The sequence below is a fragment of the Castor canadensis genome, chromosome 6, assembly GCF_047511655.1.
Source record: "Castor canadensis chromosome 6, mCasCan1.hap1v2, whole genome shotgun sequence".
NCBI classification, from domain to species: domain Eukaryota; kingdom Metazoa; phylum Chordata; class Mammalia; order Rodentia; family Castoridae; genus Castor; species Castor canadensis.
In genome coordinates, this window is record NC_133391.1 from 559,049 (window position 1) to 578,563 (window position 19,515).

Consider the following 19,515-nt stretch of genomic DNA (forward strand, 5'->3'; position numbering starts at 1 on the left):
TCAAGGTAAAGCGCTGTGTTCTGTGGTGTATGTGTGCTTGTGACCATCCAGCATATGAGACAGCCCCGTCCCATGGCCCTCGTGACATCCATGTCAGGCCGGGCAGCACTCTGTCCTCTGGCAAGGGGCAGGGTCCCGTGGGTTTGTGTTTTTGTCTTTGAGAAATCTTCCCCACTAGTTACAAATTTGTCCTGTGTGGCCAGTGCTGTGGGGTTCGTGGTGCCTGTGACACTTGCACCCTCACTGTGACGTGGGCCGGCCTGGCCCCACAGTGAGGTGGATGCAGCAGGTCTGGGTTCCATTTCTGACCTAGGCCTGGTCCTCCTGCCGTGGGTGGCTCAAGGGTTGCAGCTGAGGACTTGGGCTTTTACAGAAGGTGTGGCCAGGCTGCCCGGTGAGCCTGACCAGGCAGCCCAGGTGTCCTGAGTGGTGAACAGAAGGGACCCTACTGGTGTCATCACCAACCTGGGCTTGGGGACCCCTGGGTGGGGTTGGGTGGTCTTTGCCTCCCAGGTCCCCAGTTTCCTCATCTGAAGAGGAGGCCAGGGTGCGGCTCAGTGGGAGAGGCTTTGTCCAGCAAGCACAGAGCACGGGAAGACACAGGAAGCAAAGCAGACAGGAGGTGGAGGGGCCCTGGCTGAATTCAGGGATGGTGCCTGACCCCGTGCTGGACGGGACCCCAGAAATAGCCAGGACGGGCATGGGCTGGGAGGACGCCTGGGGTACAGCCTGGGGGCCTGGGCCTTGGTGGGAGACCTAGGAACCGCCACCTCTGGGCTGTGGCTCTCTGCTGGATGGGCAGGTCCTGAAAGGACCCTCTGGGGTCCGCAGGACCAAGTCGAGCCAGCTCTATAGGGGTCCTGCTGTGAGAGCTAAGGTTACTCCTGTGTCCCTTTCTGGTGTCCCCAGCTCCACCCCACCCTTCCCCAGCCTCCAACACGCAGATGGGAACATACTAGAGCCACACTTTATTCCAGGACGTGACACAGGGCAGCAGGACACCCAGCCTGAGAAACCCTCTTCCAGCTCCCCAAGGTGCAGCTCAGCCAGACAGGGCCAGGTCCACCCGGGCCACCCAGGGGTGGTCCCCATCCACACACTCCAGCCGGCCTGTTGAGCTAGCCAGGACCTGCTGTGCGGGGTTCCAGAAAAGGGGAGCCCAGCTGTGCAGGTGACCAGGAGCAGCACAGGAAGGACATCAGGGAAGAAATAAAAACAGGTGGCTTTAACTACTGGCCTGCCAGCAGCAAGAGCGGGGCCCTGGTGGGGGTGGGGGAGCTGGGCTGCAGGGTCACCCCTGCCTGTGGCGACCTCTTGGGGGTTCCAGCCAGTGTCCTCACAGGGTTCAAAGGCCACAGGTCAGGGCTGAGCACCGAGCTGGGCACGCGGGGTACCCACGCTCAGACAGAAGCCTCGCCGCCTCCTGGAGCTGGGCCCTGCGATGGCGCCCGGCGGCCCCTGGCCAAACTCCTCCCTGAGGCGTCCTGGGAGCACTTTGTGCTCGCTGTTGTCCTGGGAACCGCCCAGCAGCCCTGGCTGGGCAGCTGGAGGACAGAGGAGACTGTGTTCCACCCCGCTGTGACCCACAGCAGGTGCTCAATAAATACTTGAGGTGGGGGAGGGGGGAGACATGCGGCAGGTCCCAGAGTGAGTCCCCAGCAGCCAGGCCAGCCCTCGGCCACTGCTGTCCACAGCAGCCCAGCCCGCGGTCCTGCCCCGAAGCCCAGGAGTCCCCTCGGGCTGGGCTGGGCAGCAGGAGGGTTAGTGGGGGCGTCCAGCGGGCAGGGAGGTGTGCGGGTCAGCAGCAGCACGGTTGGGTCCACCTGCAGTGAGGTTCCGGAGTGTCACGTCCCAGCGGCCACAGCCCGGGGCCCCCTGGCCGCGCCCAGGCTCCCCACGGTCCAGCGCTGCCCCACGGCCACACGTGAGCTGAGTTCGGTGTCTCGGGTCTCCACGCCACCCCGCTAGGGTTTATGCTTGAAGTGGGCCTCCACTGGAAACAGGAAGAGGGTCCGGCCTTGTCCAGCTGCCACGCTCGGCCCTACCCTCGCGGGCCGAGGTCAGGCTGACCCCTCACCTGCGTACTCCTGGGGCAGCATGGGCCGGTCCACCACCCTCTGGAAGGCCTCCACCCACTCCCTCTGCTCCGCCTCGGTCTCGCAGGTGAACAGGAACTTGCGGTCGGGCGTGACGATGGTGATGCCGTGCGGCCAGTGGTGGCCCTGCGTGGACGGCGGGAGGCCCTGCAGCACGGTGTAGCCGCTCTCCTTGCTGCCGATGAAGACCTCGCCTCGGGCGAAGGCGTCCTGCGCGTGGGACAGGCTGGAGTGGCAGGGGGCGACCTCCGCTCCCATCCCCTCCCGCCCACCTGTGCTCAGGGAGACCGGAGGCCAAACCCGCGCCTCCTCGCCGCCCACGCTGGACGCGGGTCAGGAGCCCGGCCTCCCGCGGGTGAGGCCGGCCAGGCCTCCTTACCAGCGGGTCCTTGAAGTACATGAGCCTCCGGTCATCCATGGTGAACCATCGCTTCCGAAACCCTTCTGTCTGCTGCGGAGTGCGGAGGCCTGGTGACCAGCCGGCCGGCCAGAGCCCCTCCAGGGGGAGCACGGACCCCATTATTCCAGGCCTTGCACGGCACCTGTGGAGCGTCTGTCCCTCCCCCGAAACCATGTGCCCAGTGGCTGGTCCCCAGTGAAGAGGGCCAGCGGGCAGGCGGCAGGGACCAACCAGGAGCCCAGGACAGTGGGCTCCATTCGGGGACCAAAGCCCGAACAGACAAGGGGTGCAGAGCCCACCCCGAAGCCCAGGCCACGCAGGAAAGTGATGGCTGAGAAGGGTTGACCTGGGAGGGCGGCCAGCACCCCAGCCTGCGTCCGGCATGCCCTCCCGCAGTGACCCTCCTGACCCCCCGCGCCCTGGCCACCTGCGGACCCACCTTGGGCCCTGTCTTCTCCATGTAGCCTTCCTTCAGGTAGTTCCGGGACAGCTTCGGCACCAGCTGGGCAGAACCTCGTGGTCAGTCCCGGCCCTGCCCTCCGTCCCCTCCCCGTCCTCCGTCCACTGAGGCTGAGCGGAAACTCCCCAGAGCCAGCAGGACAGTGTGGCCCCTGGGCAGCCTCAGGCCATTTCTGGGGCCCTGGGATGCCTGTGGTCAGTCCTCACCCACCATGGGCTCAAACCCATCCCAGACTAGGGGCCAAGAGGGCTGAGATGACCACCTCCTGCGTGTGCGTCCCCACCCCATGCCCAGTGACCCCAGGGCAGCTACTCACGTCTGCATCGCTGGCCCCTGGGAAGGCCACCTGCAGGTAGTGGAAGCGGGCAGCTCGCAGCGCGTTGAACCAGTCCACGATCTCCTGGGGGCCGAGGCTCGGTGAGGGGGTCCCCGGGCCCAGCCTCCCCCAAACCTCCTGGACCCCTCCACCCCTCAGCTCAGCTGGCCCCATGGAGGACTGGCGGCTGGGCAGAGACCGCAGGCAGCCTAGAGACCAGGGCAGGGCTGCACAGAGAGCAGGGGACGGGGTGGGAAGGGGGGGTGACATCGAGCTGCCCCTACCCCAGGACACTGTGCTGGCCACCTCGCTCCTTCTGTAGCCAGCACTCACCCCGCCCAGCCCTGCATGTCCTCCCTGCAGTCCTAGCTGCCCCCTCGCCACGCCCCGTCCTCCTCCTCAGCCAGCACTCCTGATGTCCCCGTGCAAGGTCCTTCCTGTGCCTCTGGCCTCCTGTCCATCCCTAGGACTGGATGACCCAACCATTGCTGCCGACACCTGACCAAGCCGGGGCCAGGTCACCTGTGCCTCCTCCCTGGGCTCTGCCCGAGAGCCTGACCCCTGCCCTAAGGCTGCGCCCTCCAAGCCCGGCCAGGCCACCCGCCTGCCCTCCCAGAGCCTTGCCGACCCTCCCTGCAGACTCACTCGCCCTGCTGGCCAACCTGGACGTGGGCCCTTACCACCCCACTCCCAGATTCTGCCCACCATGGCCGCTGCCCCCTGCCGGGCCGCCTGGCTTTCACAATGCAGCCTTCTCTGGTCTCTTCCTACCAGGGCCGGGTGCGTCCACCCTGCAGGCCACAGCCCTCCAGGGTCTGCTCTGTCCTCATGGGGTGGCCCAGAGCCAGCCTGGGACCTGCCCACTGTCCCCGGGACCCCAGCTCGTCCATGGCTGTAACTCATTCCGCCGAACACCTGGCCCTTCTCTGCTGCCTGGCGGGCAGCCCAAGGCCAAAAGAGTGGGCAACGGGTGCAGCTGCCCCCGGCAACGCCTGTGGAGCCCGGGAGACCTGACCACAGCGCGGGCCCCATGGCCGCGGCCTCCCCCCCTCCAGAGGCCCAGCCTGGCTCTGCACTGGGCGTGGGGGCACCTGAGGGACCCACCACGCTGCCCGGCGCCCACCTTCCCGTCCTCGTGGTAGACAAAGATGTTTCTGGTGCTGTTGTCCTTTAGGTAGGTGACCTGCAGGCCGTGCGGGTGGCCTATCTTAGCTGGCTGGAAGGTGGCATTCAGGTGCTCAATCTTCATGACAGCCTTGGGCTCCTTGGCCTGGGAAGTAAGGTCCGGCGTGAGTGCCGGGCAGGGGCTGTTGTCCACACTCGAGGGACAGGACGGTGGACTCTGGAGGCCTGCAGCAGGGCCACCGTGCTGTGTGGCCTTGGGCAAGTTACTTAACGTCTCTGAGCCTCTGAACCCAGCCTGTGAATCGAAGCTAAGCGTCACTCTCCCCGGAGATGAGGAGGACCTCACGTGTGGCCACTTGACAGCAGGACGGATCCCTGCCTGTGCCCTCGAGCAGCCCACCCCCCGTCTGTCTGTCTGTCTGTCTGCCCCCACGTCCTCTGCCCTTCTCTCCCCTCCCTCTGCACAGGGCTTTGCAGTCTGCTGTGCCAGTGCTCTTGGTAGGGGTGGCTGGGCAGTGACACGGCCAGCTGCTCCCTTCCCGTACCCAGGCCCTGGACACCGCCCTCTCCCCACCGGCCAGGACCTCAGCTGTGCCGTGTGGCCCTGGGGTCGCGTAAAGATGCCTGCGAAACTCACAGTAGTCAGGCCGCAGGCCCCTGGCCGTCTGGACTGTTCCTAGCCACTCTTTCCCCTGTCCCCAGGCCACCCATGGATGGGCGGGGGCCTCGCTGGCTACAGAACGGTCATGTGGCCAGCCTGCCCCCCGCTGGGCCTGAGCCCGGGCTGAGCACCGAGGCTGGACGTCCTCCGGCTTTCTGCAGGAAAAGGAGGCAGGTCCTTGTCGCCCCCAGCTAGCCGAGCATGGCTCTGGCTCACGGCAGGCTGTCAACAAACACTGGAGGAACGGGGAACCGGGTGGAAGGGCAGGTGCCCAGTGTCCCCAGTCCAGAGGTTCCAAAGAAAGAGTGACCCCGTGGACGGGTGGTGTGGCCCCGGGGAGGAGCCCATCCCTGGACGGCGTCCGTGCAGAGCAGGGTTCACTCACATTTGCACACCTCACTCGTGCCTTAGAGGTGACACTTCTGTCACCCAGCAGGCCAGCGGTCACCTGCCTCCACCTGTGTCCCTGCTCGGGGGGGGGTCAGTCCCACCCCGGTCCCAGGTGACCTGGAAATGAGTGTCCTGTGGCTGCCTACCCCACCTAGGGCTGTAGGGTGCTGGGCACGGTGACCGCTGAGCAGAGCCCTTGTCCCTGTGTCCATCCTGGCCTGGGACCTCCCGCCAGGAGAGGCCCCTGCCCTGCACCATTCCCAACAACCTGGGCCTGGCTCTAGGAGGCCCAGGGGGTGACAGTGGTCAGGGGTGGACGGGGGGATGGACCCACCGTGTGTCCTCACGGATGCCCTCGTGAGCTGTGGCTCCTGGGTGGCTTGGCTGACCTGAAACTCCTGCCACCCAGGACCCACGGCCGGCCCAGCAGACCCCAGGCGAGGACGGCGAGGACACTGGCCGGGGACGGTCCCCCACCCTCGCCCCTGCCCCACCACTCACGTCGTTCTTGTTGAAATACTTCAGGGCCCCCTCTCGTTCGGTCAGCACAAACTTCCGGCTTAAAAACTGCCCGTTGTCCCTGCCTCGCTTCCAGAGAAAGCCCTCGCGGTACCCTGGGGGAGGAACGGGCACAGGGAGCGAGTGGGACACCAGCCAGCTGGCCTTGTCCCACTCCCGGGACCCTCGGTCACCCTGGGGGCCACAGGCAGGAGCCACGACAGGAGGCGCAGGACTGATCTGTCTGGCCCCGCACATGGGCGGTGACCACTGCTCTGACCACAGCCCCAGTGTCCTCTCGGGTCCTCACACCGGGGCGTGTCACCTTGGGCTGCACAAGGACCTCGGGATGGGAGACAGTCCAGGGTGGCAGGTGGCCCAAGGTCATCACTGAGAGGTGACGATGGAAGCCAGGCGGAAACAGACGGGGTGACCAGCGACTTGGTCCCTGGGCCTCAGAGCCACAAGGACCCTTCCCAGAGTCCCGGGGCCAGCACTGCCCACTCCTGGCCGTTAGCCTGGGGACTCACTCTGGAGTCACTGACCCCAGAGCGCAGGCTTCAGGCGCTGCGTGTGGCAGAGGACGTCCACTCGAGGTCAGCACACGGGGTCTCTCCAGCCCCTCGTGCCCCTCCACTGCCGGGCTTCCCTGTGCCGGGGACGTCCCCATCTGTCCCCCTCCTTCTGTTTGGGGGACGTGCGGTCAGCCCCGTGGGATCTTCCTGGGCCGCTGTTCTCTGCCCTGTCAGCCATGGCGGGCAGCCCGGCCGCGCGGTGGGAACGTGACCTTCATCCAGGGGACACTCGGGTCCGAGGACTCTTTCTGGGTTCCAGGCGTCTTTCCTTGCGGACGAGGGTCCTGCTGCTCACCTGGTCAGGGAGCCTGCGAGGTGTCACCCAGGGCACCTGGACAACACGGCCACCGAGGCGGTGCCAAGTCACCGTCACCATCCCACACTGAGTCACCCCACGGCCCGGCCGGCTCACCTTTCTGAGGCCGCCCCTCGGTTCTGACCACCCCAAGACCCTCTCACGGCGTCCCCTCAGCTGCCCGGCAGCCCTGTTCCCGTCACCAGAGACAAGGGGCTGTTTTCTCCTCCCTCTGACACACGGAGCCATAGAAGGGCGGCAGCCCGCTGTCGGGAAGGAGGCGGCCGGCACCGCTGGGACCATCGTCAGCCAGCCTGGCCGGGGATGTCCCCGACGGAGCCACACAGGCTGCTCCCTCCTCCGACACTGGAACCCGGCACCTCAGAAGCCCGCAGAGCCGCTGACCTGCCCTTGTCCCCCACTGTGGCAACAGCAGGCAAATCCCTTTGTGCCCTCACGACAAGGCCCCATAGCCTGCCCCGCCCCAAGCCCAAGCAGGGCCACTTGGAATGTTTGTTGACCGACTAATCAAGCACCAAATCTGGACAGTCCACTTGGCTCCTCCTTCTGCATCAGGGCCCAGCCTCTCCAGGTCCAGCACCTGGATGACTGAGTGTGGACACCAAGAAGTGCCAGGAGCAACAAACTGGGCATCACCTCCTGGACACACAGGGCCACAGTGGGCACATTGCACACGCCGGCTCGTGTACACCCAGGACAACCTCCGAGGCCTGTTGCAAAGTGACCCATTTTACAGCTGAAGATCTCAGTTGGGCTGGGGCTGGGTCACCCGGCGCCCAGGCCCAGGCCTGAAGCTGCCACAGGGACACACCTGTCGCCCTGCCATACCCACAGTGCCCAGGAGGTGGCAGCAGAGCCTCAGGCGCGTGAAGGCCGCAGGGCGAGGCCAGCTGGGCACTGCCCGCTGTCCATGGCTCCTGTGGGGTGCAGAGCCCAGCACGGGGCAGCTCTGGGTCCTCCTAGAGGGCACAGGGGATGCGTCCACCGGCCTCTCTGGCCAATCCAACAGGAAGCCTCTGGGACACCTTGTTTCAGGCAAAGTGACAGAAACAGAAGCTGTATTTTCAGATGGGGACAGGCCAGTGTCCCTGGCGTGGTGGACACTGGAGTTTGGGTCTCTCTCAGACCCTCCGCTTCCTTCTCGGTGTGCTGGACAGGGGGCAGCCCAGGGCGGAAAGGCGGCGAGGCTGTGCCCGGCCCCCAATGGGCTGGCGGGAGGACACCTGTCACTGTGGAGTCCACGCTGTGGAGCCTCTTCCTCCACACTGCAGCCCAGTCCTGCTGCACACCCGGGCCACTGTTGTGCACTCAAGGGAACCGAGTTCTCCAGAAAGGACTGGCCAGTCCAGGACAGAGGTCAGTTCACTCAGCTCCCCGCCATGAGGAGCCGGGGTTTGAACTCAGGGCCTCACACTTGCCGGGCAGGCGCTCTACCACTTGAGACACTTCACCAGCCCTCTTTTGTGATGGGGTGTTTTTGAGATCGAGTCCCATGAACTATTTGTCCAGGCTGGAATCAAACCACAGTCCTCCCGGGCTCTGCCTCCTGAGTAGCTGGGATTACAGACGTGAGCCATCAGCACCCGGCTTTGTTTTGTTTTTTTTCAGACAGGGTCTCACTGTGTAGTCCAGGCTGGCCTCGAACTCCAGAGCTTCCTGCCTGTGTGCTGGGATTACAGGTGTGACCACCACAGCCCAGCCCGCCCAGGTTGGCGGTTTCTCACCAAGTTAAACACATACTTATCGTAACCAAAGAGAGAGAGAGAGAGAGAGAGAGAGAGAGAGGAGAATCTGGAAGTCAAGCACCAGTGCTCTGAGGAGTCAACCTGATATCCGTCAGCCGGGGAACAGGTACTAAGTTGTCATACCCCATGCCAGTGGGGCCACCCTGCCACCAGAGGACAAGCTCCAGTCTCCAGTCTCAGGCAGCACGGCCACGAGCCCTCAGGTGTGTTGAGAGAAAGACAGAGAAGCCAGAGCACGGTGGACACTACGCTGTGACCGCCCACGACCCCGGTCAGGTGGCTGAGACCAATGAGGGGCCGGGGGGGACGGACACCGCAGAGCTTTCTGGCGATCTCACACTCTGGTACCTTACATTCGTCATACTCCGAGAACTGTACTCTAAATAGGTGTAAATTATGCCTTAAAAAATCAGGGCAGGGAGCTGTGTGCTCTGAGGGTGGCAGGAGGCTAGCAGGGCTTGGGCCACACTGCAGGACTCCCACACCATCCAGCATCCCTCACTGGGTGCTGCCTGGATGGACCAGGACAGGGGGGTGCACCAGAGAAACCAAGGCCCTGTCCCCCAGCAGTGCCACCCAGACCCGGTCTGACCTCTGGGTTCCACCTGCTCCTGCTGCCCCCAACAGATATGGGGGGCTTGCCTGTTTCAGGGGGCTCTGCCACCAGGGCCAGTGGCCACACTGTCTCTGCCCACAGGCTCCATCCCCACGCTCACCAGGTCCTGCTGGCCGATTGCCCAGGGGTGACAAGCTGTGTCCCTTCCTGGGACATGTCTTCCCTCAGAGGCAGCACTGGGCAGGCCAAAAGTGTCCAGTGCCAAGGGATGGCTGTCCCCTCTCTGCACTGGCCCTGCTGGACTCCCAAGGAAGATGGGTGACCCAGACTCAGGGTGGGGTAGGTGGGAAGGGCCTGGCTGGTGACAGGGACTTCAGATGACATGTGTCTGGGATGTGTGGTTTTCGGGCTTCAACCTGCTGACACTGGGGTTGCTCAGTAGGGACCCTCGGCGTGGGTGGCCGTGAGCACCCACATTCATTCCTTCCTTCCTTCCTTCCCTTAACGGTCAGCCCCACAGCACGGACCGGGGTCACTGAGTGGCGGGACTCTGGCCTTGGGCTGCTGAGCCGGGTCCCTAGGCCAGGCCCAGAAGAGACCTCTCTGGTGAATCTGCCAGGCAGCCTCCAGGGTCTTGGAGCTGGTTGTGTGACCAGCCTCCCCAGGCAGAGCCGTGGGGACCAGGCTGGGTTCAGAGCTCCCTCCCCACTTCACAGATCCCATCTCCACCCGGGATGAGCCCATCCCAGGTGGAAAAAATGGCCAGGAAGTAGTCACTCCCTCGAGTCCAGCGAGACCCCAGTCCACTGGCAGCCCTGCCTACCAGGACCAGACCAGGCCCCACCCACTCTCAACGCTAAGCTCCACCCACCACCAAGCCACACCCACTCACAGCTCTAAGCCCCGCCCACCACCACCAAGCCACACCCACCAGGTCCTCCAACCAATCACTGAAAAGCCCCACCTCCCCTCACACCAGGACCAACCCCACCCTCAGCTGACGCCCACCAGCCACCCTCTGACCATGAACCCAGCGAGTAGCTCCTGGAGTGCTCCCCATAGCGCCCCTGCGCTGGGCACCATGCCAGCCCCACCACACAGGTGGGGAAACTGAGGCTGACCACAGCCCTGCGCTCACTCTGGGAACCTCAGGTCTCTTATTTGCCCTGTGACATTTAGGACAAAGGTCGAGGAGGAGCAGCCTGGCGCGTCCCTGCCTGGCACAGCCAGGCATCCTCCTCCTTGGGGAGGGAGACAGGGCCAGGGGCCGACTCCAGAGGGATCTGGTGCCAGGCCTCAGGCCTCTGTCAGAGGCAGTTGGCCTGGACCCCAGACAACAGGAGCCATTGTCTGGGCCCCCATAAAAGGCCCCATTGAGGCTCAGCGGAGGCAGGGCGTGGCCTGGGGAGGGAGCCTGGGCAGCTGTCACAGGGCTACACCCAGCTGCAGGGGTCTCGGGGCCGATGCAAGGACGGACGGACCACAGCGCCACACACCTCCAGCCTGGGGTGCGGGGCTGGCTTAGGTGCCTCCTGCCCACCCGTGAGCTGGGTGCACAGGGACCACACAGTGCGGGAAGTGGCAGGGCTCTGCTGCCACATGGCTCCAGTGTCCCCACGTGCCACACTCCTGGCCCTAGCAGGAGCGTGGACGCTTGGTGCACCCAGGACAAAGACCTCTCAGACTTCCAACCCACCGTGACTTCCAGGTCACCCAGGAACCACCTGTCTCCACCTGCTGCTCCCTCCGGGTAGCCCGGGCTGGGAAGGGTGCAGGACGGGGTGGGGCGTAGCCACTCCGGGGGTGACACTCTGAAATCAGTGATGGTCGCACAACTCTGGGGGATCAGGTTGGACACGCAGAGTGAAGGCCACACCAGCGTGGTCATCTCAACACCCTCTCAGGACGATGGCGCTGGGGAAACTGAGGCATCCCGCCCCTGCCTCCTGCCCTCCCCGCGGCCCCGTCCCGGGTTTTGTGACACCCCGAGGAGGACAATGGGTCATTTCCTGCACCGTCCACCGTCTGGGCCGAGGTGAGTTTCCATGTTCTCGGCCGCGGTGACACAGAAAGTGGTTTCTCGATGCACTGGAGGAGGTGGCTCTGTTGTCATGTTCCCGACATCGTCCCTGGGTGTCACCACCTGTCCTTTGTCACTAAGAAGCATGTTTGAGCCACGTGGCCCCTCTGACCTCCTAGCAGGTTTTTCGGTTTTTTATTTGTTTTGTGGTCCTGGGGATTTGAACCCAGGGCCTGGCACATGGTAGGCGAGCATTCTGCCACTCCAGCCCTTTGGTATTTTGTTTCTTTTTTTTTTTTTGAGACAGGGTTGTGATGACTTTCCCCTGGCTGGCCTTGAACTCGTGACCCTCCTGCCTCTGTGTTCAGAGAAGCCAGGATTATTGGAGTGGCCACTGTGCCTGGCTCTTTGGTCCGTTGTGTACAGCGGTGTGGACGCCCAGAGATGCTTGGCTCCGGTTACAGCCCTGTCATGCTGTCTGGGTCCTCGAGTCGTCCAGCGTTGGCCGTCAGGAGCTTCTGGGACCCCTGGACATGTGTCCCCACCAGGGTCCCTGCTCAGTCGAGGCCTTGAGCAGGTGACCGGCACCAGGTGTCATTGGCCCATCTGCGGTAACCAGCCGTCCGTTCCTGCCCTGCACGGGGCCCAGGCGTCCCTCAGGGTCCTCTGCAGAGCCCCAGGCTTCCTCCCCTCGTCTTGGGGCGGGGGGCCCTTCCCAGCCCTCCATTTCCCCTTTCTCCAGCGGGAGGGACTTCTGCATTTTACAGCGGCCGCAGCCCTGCGTGACAGCGTGGTGAGGGCAAGGCGCAGGAAGTGCCGGGAATCCCCTGGGCGCCCCAGAGGAGCTGTGTGTGTGGAGAGGGGACCCGGCCCAGGGCCACCCCGTCCACCTGCCTGCACTGGGGGAAGGGGAGCACAGGAAGGGGACTGGGCTCCACATTGTCCACCCCAGCAGAGGTCTGGGATGGACGTGGGGGGCAGGCCACCAGGCCAGAAGGTGGTTGGCAGGTCTGAGGGACAGGCTGTGGGTCCCCGACGCTCACTTCAGACCTAAGTAGCAGGTTGTCCCCCACAGGCAGGGCCCCCACTCTCATGCTGGTCACCAGGGAGGTCCCAGTGGCCTCCCCACCACCAGCCCACTGGGGCTTTGGGTGTGCCTGGCTTGTCCCCAGGTGAGGGGAAGGGGGAGGCTGGCAGAAGGGGCAGAGGGGACAGTGACCGCGGGAAGGCTCACACCCAGGTCTCAGGGCGCAGAGGGAAAGGCAGCTGGGGACGGTGGGCAGGACGCACTTTAAAGAAGGGGACAGGCCAGGCGGTGACACACGCCTCTGACCCCAGCCTGCATCCGAGGGCCGAGCTGCCTCCCGGGTCTGGCAGGGCAGGTGCCATGCGCTCAGCTCTGGCCTGTGGAGGCCAGCGGGGCCAGCCGGGCCCTGGCTCTGCTGAGGGATGCCCAGTGACCTCGGCGAGGCTGCTGCCCCTCTGACGGGTGCTGGGCACATCCACTTCCCTTTTACTGTATCTGTGAGACAAGGTCTCCCTAGGAAGCCCAGGCTGGCCTCAAACTCACAGTCCTCCTGCCTCAGCCTCCTGAGTGCTGGGATTACAGGCGTGTGCCACCACCCCCGGACTGACTTACACCATGTCGCCACCTCCTGCACCTTGAGTGTGACTGAGAGACACCTGGCTCCTGGCACTGACCTCAAACACACATTTAGACGCTGACTCTTGCTCCCCCTCACCACCCTGGGTGCCGTCTCTGGACCTTGCTGCTCTATGTACCCCACCTCTGGACCCCAGACCCCGATTCTTCTCACGAGACCCACGACACCCCATGACAGGGTCACACACACCAAGCAGATTTTCTGGGCATCGCCTGACCCCTCTGCAACCCAAGTGAGGGGTGCTCAGGGCTGAGCCAGCAGGTGAGATACACAACCAAGTCCCCAAAATGCCACTGCCACCCCTAGATCGAGCCGCGCCTCAAGCCATCCCTGCCGCGGGGTCGATCCGTGACTGGCTCAGTTCACCATGGAGCCCGTCTTCCTGCCAGGTTCTGACAGGAGAGGAAAGGCACGTTTGGTGTCGTGGTCAGTGCCTCTGACGCCATCTTGTCACAGGTCACTAAGGCACCCATGCCGAAGACAATGGTCTCCTGGATGACGCAGGCCGGGTTTGAGGCAGGGCCAGCCAGGGGGTGTCGGGGCGCCCGTGGGCTCTGCCTCCCGTTAGCTTCTCATGCCGCCTTGTGCACACGTCACGGTCACCAGGAGAGGAAGGCAGTGGTGTCTGGGGTGGACAGTCGTCCAGTCGTGCGCTGAGTGGAGCAAGGCAAAGAGACCTGGTCCACTTCGGGGACGTGGGAGCCAGTCGGTGGCCTTTGGGTTGGCCCATGGGGAGGGGAGGGGAGGGGACGGCTCCAGTGGCCAGTCCTGTTCACAGCACAGATGGACGGCATTGGTGGAGTCCAGGAAAGTGGCCAAGGGACACAGCTTCCCCCGTGAGGGGTGCGAGGCGGGTCTGAGTGAGTGGGCGGGGGTCTCTCAACGGAGCCCTGCCTGTGCCACGGCCTCTGAGGGTCAGGCTGTGTCCGGGCTCCAGGCGACAAGACGCTCCCTTTTTATATTTGGTGGCTTGTTTTTTGGTGTCTTGAGACAAGGTCTTGCCATGCAGCCCAGGCTGGCCTCAAACTCCCAGTGCTCCTGCTTCAGCCTCCCGAGTGCCGGGATTACAGGCGTGCTCCACCACGCCCGGCTTCAAACACCATTTGTCACAGTCACACCACTTAGTGCAGCCAGCACCGCTGTGTCGTTCCTGACAAACACCCCGTCACCCCACAAAGGAGCCCCACAGCAGGAGCGGATGGACCCTCCGGTCCCTAGCCGGCCTCTGGGTGCACCTCCATGGACTTCAGTATAAACAGAACCTTCCGTGCCCAACTTCTTGTGGCGTGTCCCCTGTGGCGTGTGACAGTGACCATTTGTCCTCTCGCCAGCTGGGGCGGCATCGGGCTGCCTCCACCTGTGGCATCCCTGGGCGGTTCCGCCGTGGGCGTCAGGTGCAGGACTCTGTGTCCCCATCTCGTCCCTCTTCCGGGGACACTGAGGAGCTGCTGGGTCACAGGAAACTTTCTTTACACAAGGGGACACAGGCTGGGCTGGCAGCAGGCTGGCGTCATGTCAAAGGTCATGCTGAGGCAGGGTGGCCCCCCATGCAGGGTGCAGCAGGACCTCCGGGGACCACGGTGGTCTACAGGACGCCCCCGGTCTCGCCTGCTGGAAGGACTCGAGGCTGGGCGGTGAGAGGCGTCATGGGGGGTGACCCCTGTCCCACGCTGAGGGCACGGAGGGCGAAGGGCTCCTGGAGGTCCCCAGTGGCTGTGCTGGCCCAGGGCGAGGCCAGAGGAGCAGGTTGGAGCCACGGGAGCGGTCGTGGGGACTCAGAGCCCAGCCGGCCCACAAAGGCCATGGTGGACACCCCAGGAGGCTGCTGTGAAAGTGGACAGCGGGGATCTCCCCGCCCCATGGGGCTGCCCCAGGCCACGGCCCAGGCCCCCAGGCCCTAAGCCCGCCATGTGCCAAAGCCAGCCCACCCAGGCTGCCAATCCACGAGAAGCAGCTAGGATTTATTTTTTTCAGTACTGGGGTTTGAACTCAGGGTCTTCACCTTGAGCCACTCCACCAGCCCTATTTTTTTATGAAGGGTTTTTTTTGTTTTTGAGATGATAGGTTCTCGAGAACTATTTTCCCAGGCTGGCTTCGAACCACGGTCCTCCTGATCTCTGCCTCCTGAGTAGCTGGGATTACAGAAGGGAGCCACTGCACCTGGCTCTTTTTTATTCATGGGTTTTGAACTCGAGTCTTCAAGCTTGCTGGGCAGGAGCCACAGCTCCACCCCATCCAGATTTTAAATGAGGCAGAGTACAAACTGCTGAGTGGCCCAGGGGAGACGATGGCCATTGGCCCGGCCTGGCCGTGCCCTGTGGACCCCTGCAGGGGAGGGGCCCAGGGACCCCAAACACCACACAGGAACTCAGCTAAAGTCAGGAGGAAAACGGGTCGGTACAGTACATGCAGGTTCAAACCAGTGAGCGAGTTAGAGAGAGTTAGAGAGAGACCCGGGCTGGGCGGGCAGCTCACCTGCTGAGTACGGCTCCTGCTTCTCGGGCAGGATGAACTCCTGCCTCTCGTACTTGGCTCGGATCCACTGCTCTCGGAGGAGTCTGGAGAGAGAGGAGGGGACTCAGTGGGCGGCCCTGACCCCAGGGACGCAGCCCCATCCTGGGCACCAGACCCCCAAAATAATCAGTGCCCAAAGCTCACAGTGAGCACGGGGCGGTTCCCCAACTCAGGTGAGGTTCCAGCTCTTCAGATGGAGACTCGGCCACTTTCCTCACCACCCCGCCATCGCGGGGGGACCTTGTTGCCCCCTGCTCTCTCCCAGTTCCTGACCCGTGGCCCGAGCAGCCAGGGTGACAGGTGGGCACCTGCGCCCCGCCTGCCCAGAACCCTCCCAGGACCCCTCAGGGCTCTACAGTGACGGTCGACCTCGGGGATCCCCCAGTGGCCTGGCCTGTCCCCCAGCTCTGCCTCCTCAGGCCTCAGCACCACCTGTGGAGCTGCTGCAACCGCCAAGCTCAGCCGGACATCCCACTGTGGGGACCTTGGGGCTGTGACCTTATGCACAGCGTCCCCCCACCTCCCGGCCAGGTCTGTCCCGGGCCTCACTCACACGGCACAGGGCACACGACTGGCTCCTCTGAGTCACATCTGTGACACCTGCCTCAGGAGCCCTCGAGCTCATGGCCGTCCCAGGTGGACTCCTGGCTCAGTCCTGTCTGCTGTCCACTCAGCCCAGAATGTCACCCCTTGGGAACGGGCAGGACGGGCACAGAGTCCCCCTGGTCAGACACTGGGCAGTGGCTCCCAGCCCACGCCTCACAGGTGGCTCTCAGAAACAGGCATCGCCGTCACACCCCTCGGAGGTCAGAAGTGTCCCCTGGCCAGTGGTGTCCTAGGGCCTCAGGAAAAACTTGCATAAATGCCCAACCGCAGCCTAAGACAGGGAAATCCTGGGGGAATTGAGCCATGGCACTGTCCCCAAGACCAACACAGCCCCATGTGGTCCTGATGCACGTGACGCTTATCATACACCACAGCTGTCCTGTGCCCAACTCCGGCCACCGCGAAAGCAAGGTGTGGCCTCAGGAGGAGCCTGAGGCCAGGGACCTCTGCACAGTTCCTCCGGCTTTGGGGTTTTGTGTGGGGTCGGTCACAAGCAACAGCACCAAGGAGGCCTCTGGCTTCTTGCTGGGCCTCAAATCCAGGTCTGTAGGGAGCCCTGGGTCCTCCAGCAGCAGTCCTGCTGCGGGCTGGGTTTTCTGCGAGTGTGGACGAGGGCCCTGCGGCTGCCCCCCGCCCTGTCTCTCTCTGTCTCTGTCTGTCTGTCTCTCTTTCTGTCTCTCTCTCCCTCTGGCTTAGGGATTCGGGGCCCTCCCTATTCCAGGATGACCTCCTTGTGGCCTGGTGACATCGGCAAAGGTCACTTCCAGGTACCGTCACAGGTGCTCAGGGGGAGGATGGACTTAATATGGCTTCTGGGGACAAGACTCAGCCCCTGAGCCCACCACCTCACCTGACGTGAGGACGTGATCCTTGGGCACCTGGGGGACAAGGTGGAGGCCAGTGGAGACTCCAAATGCCTGCCCACCAGGCCTGGAGACTGTCGGTCTCAGGGGAATCGGGGAGCCAGGCTGCACGGTCTCCCTCCCACCCTGGAGCAAACCCCTGAGCTGGGTCACGGCTGGGCCATTGCAGGTACCCAGGGGACTAAACCTAACCTGGCTGGCTTGGTGGCCAGTGTGGCTCGGCACAGCTGTGGGCCTCTGCTTCCCTGCTGTTAATCCCCAGCCTGCTCTGCGCTCGGTGAAGGGGTGATGTCCCCACTTTTATCGTTACCTTCCCTCATTTCTGTTGGAAGGACGGCACTTTGCCTCTGAAGAAAGTGACCTCACAGCCGGGCACTGGTGGTCATGCCTGTAATCCCAGCTACTCAGGAGGCTGAGATTGGGAGGATTCAGGTTCAAGGCTAGTCCAGGAAAACAGACCCCATTTCCAAAATAACCAGCACAAAAGGGACTGGAACTGTGGCTCAAGCGGTACAGCACCTACTTTCCAAGTGCAAAACCCTGAGTTCAAACCCCAGTCCCACCAAAAAAAAAAAGCAGAGAGAGAAAGAGAGAAAGTGACCTCTACCCAGCTGTCCTTGGCTCTGTCACCAGCCCACCCGGGTGGCTCCGTATGTTTTTCCTTTTTATATGGAAAGCAGAGGGTGCCCACAGCCACCTCCAACTTTGTGTCTACCTACCCGAGACTTGCAAACCCCGGACCCCCTGTCCTGTCCTGTCGCCTGGGCTGCCCCAGGTCACCCTGCTGTGGTTGGCCCCTGACAGGACTGTGACCAGTGCCCCAATCAAGGGGGAATTTGAACCTAGACTCGCGCGGTGAGAGACCACGTGAGGACTCGGCACGAAGGTGCTGTCCACCATCTGCGGAGGCCACAGAGCCACAAGGGTGAACTGTCGCTGCTCTGAGTTCTGCGTGGCATTCTTTGTGACGGTGACCCCAGGATGGAGGCACAGAGCACTGTCTGGTCCCCATCCGGGGAGGTCTGGGGCCCTGGAGCCTCACGGAGGCCCAGCAAGGACGACACTGGCCAGAGTCACACAAGCTTGTCCCGCAGCGGGGCCCCCGCTGCCCCTCACAGGAAATGGGAGGCCGGCCATTAGGACTTTCCTTCCTCGGTGCCGCGAGTGACACAGGAAGGGCCCGGTCCCGAGACCGTCACCGAGGCTAACAAGTGGAGGACCCTCTGAGTGCCCGCTCGAACTTCACACAGGAGTCGCCCTGGGCAGACCTTGCTTCGTGTGTCCCCACGTGCCCCGTCCCTCCCTCTTACAGCAGGGGAAACTGAGGCCCCTTGAGGCAGGTGCACAGCTGTCCTGCGTGGGACAACGGTCAGTGGATGCTGAGTGGAAACCTGATTTCCCAGATTCCTTTGTGGCCCTGGCCACTACACCCAGACACTTGGTAGCTGTGCAAGATCTGCCCAGCCTGCCAGATCTCAGACCTCCAGACCCCACAGCGGGGACACAACAGGGCCACCTGGGGTCTGCTGGGCACAACACCCCCCCCCACAGCTCCCTGCGGCCAGAGGACAACACCTGCCAGGGACCCACGCCACCCAGTGATGGAAGACGCCAGCTTGGCCCCCAGTACCACAGCCATGTGGTCCTGACAGGGTCCCCACGGGCCCTGGCCGCACTTAGGTCACCCTGTCCCCTTTGTCCCACCCAGGATGTGTGCTTTGGAGCCCAGGGGCCCTCCGTCCACCTGCAACACCAGCCGTAACCAGAGCTCGGCACCATACAGGCTACATAGGGTCCCCACTCCGGCTTCCCAGCCGTGCAGGTGGTTTCGTGGTGACACTGGACACCGTCCCCACTTCCTATGCTGTGGACTCTGCAATTCATGTCACACGTACCCGCTACCTCGCACCACTGTGCACCACGCTGCAGGCTACAGACTCACACACCCTCGCACAGCACTCCACAGTGTGCACGGGGTTCCCACGGGCCCTGTGCAAGTGGGGTCCCTCCTGCTGGGACGCCCTGACAGCTCAGGCAGGTGGACGCTGCCATGAGCCCCTCCCTCAACGCCCAGGCCCTGCTCAGGCTGAGAAGTAACTGCAGCTCTTGTGCAAACGACCCCAACCACACAGCGGCCTCAGGGCTGTGACAAAGTCAGGTCTCAAAATAGCCACGCAGCCCGGGACCCTGAGTCATTCTGAGAACCGGCTGCCGGGGGGCGGGGGGGGGAACAGATCCCCATGAGGGTGAGGGCTGGGGGATGGCGGGGCCCTGAGGAGTCAGGGAGGCCAGGGTGGGGGAAGAAGGAGCCTGTTGCAGGGCAGCAGGGCCAGGCCTGAGAGTGGCCTCAGTTCCCATCTGGGAAGTGGGGAACCACAGGCCCTGCCTCCCAGGCAACCCAAGAGTGAGGCTCACGGGAAGCTCCCGCCAGGAACCTGGGGCCTAGCACAGGGTGTCACTATCAGTGATGACTTAATATGTACAAAAACAAGGTCACCTGTCACCAGGACACACCCACCCCTTGCCACAGCAAGGCCCCAGAACAGGCCTTGGCCAGCATCCAGACCCCTTCCCCTCCTCCATCTCCTCCTCCTCCATCTCCTCCTCCTCCATCTCCTCCTCCTCCTCCTCCATCTCCTCCTCCTCCATCTCCTCCTCCTCCATCTCCTCATCCATCTCCTCCTCCTCCTCCATCTCCTCCTCCTCCATC

The 19,515-nt window shown here is 63.6% G+C and overlaps 1 protein-coding gene across 1 annotated transcript in view; it reads right to left on the minus strand.

The window, feature by feature from the left end:
- Positions 1 to 953: 953 nt before the first annotated feature.
- Positions 954 to 19,515, minus strand: part of Adap1 (ArfGAP with dual PH domains 1) — a gene marked incomplete in the record, with an annotated part of 30,848 nt that continues 12,286 nt past the window's right edge. Inside the window, 8 exon segments of the mRNA XM_074075448.1 lie at positions 954 to 1,993; positions 2,078 to 2,306; positions 2,476 to 2,547; positions 2,936 to 2,998; positions 3,273 to 3,356; positions 4,396 to 4,542; positions 5,950 to 6,062; positions 15,298 to 15,380. Of these exon segments, the coding sequence (XP_073931549.1) occupies positions 1,965 to 1,993; positions 2,078 to 2,306; positions 2,476 to 2,547; positions 2,936 to 2,998; positions 3,273 to 3,356; positions 4,396 to 4,542; positions 5,950 to 6,062; positions 15,298 to 15,380 (820 nt within the window).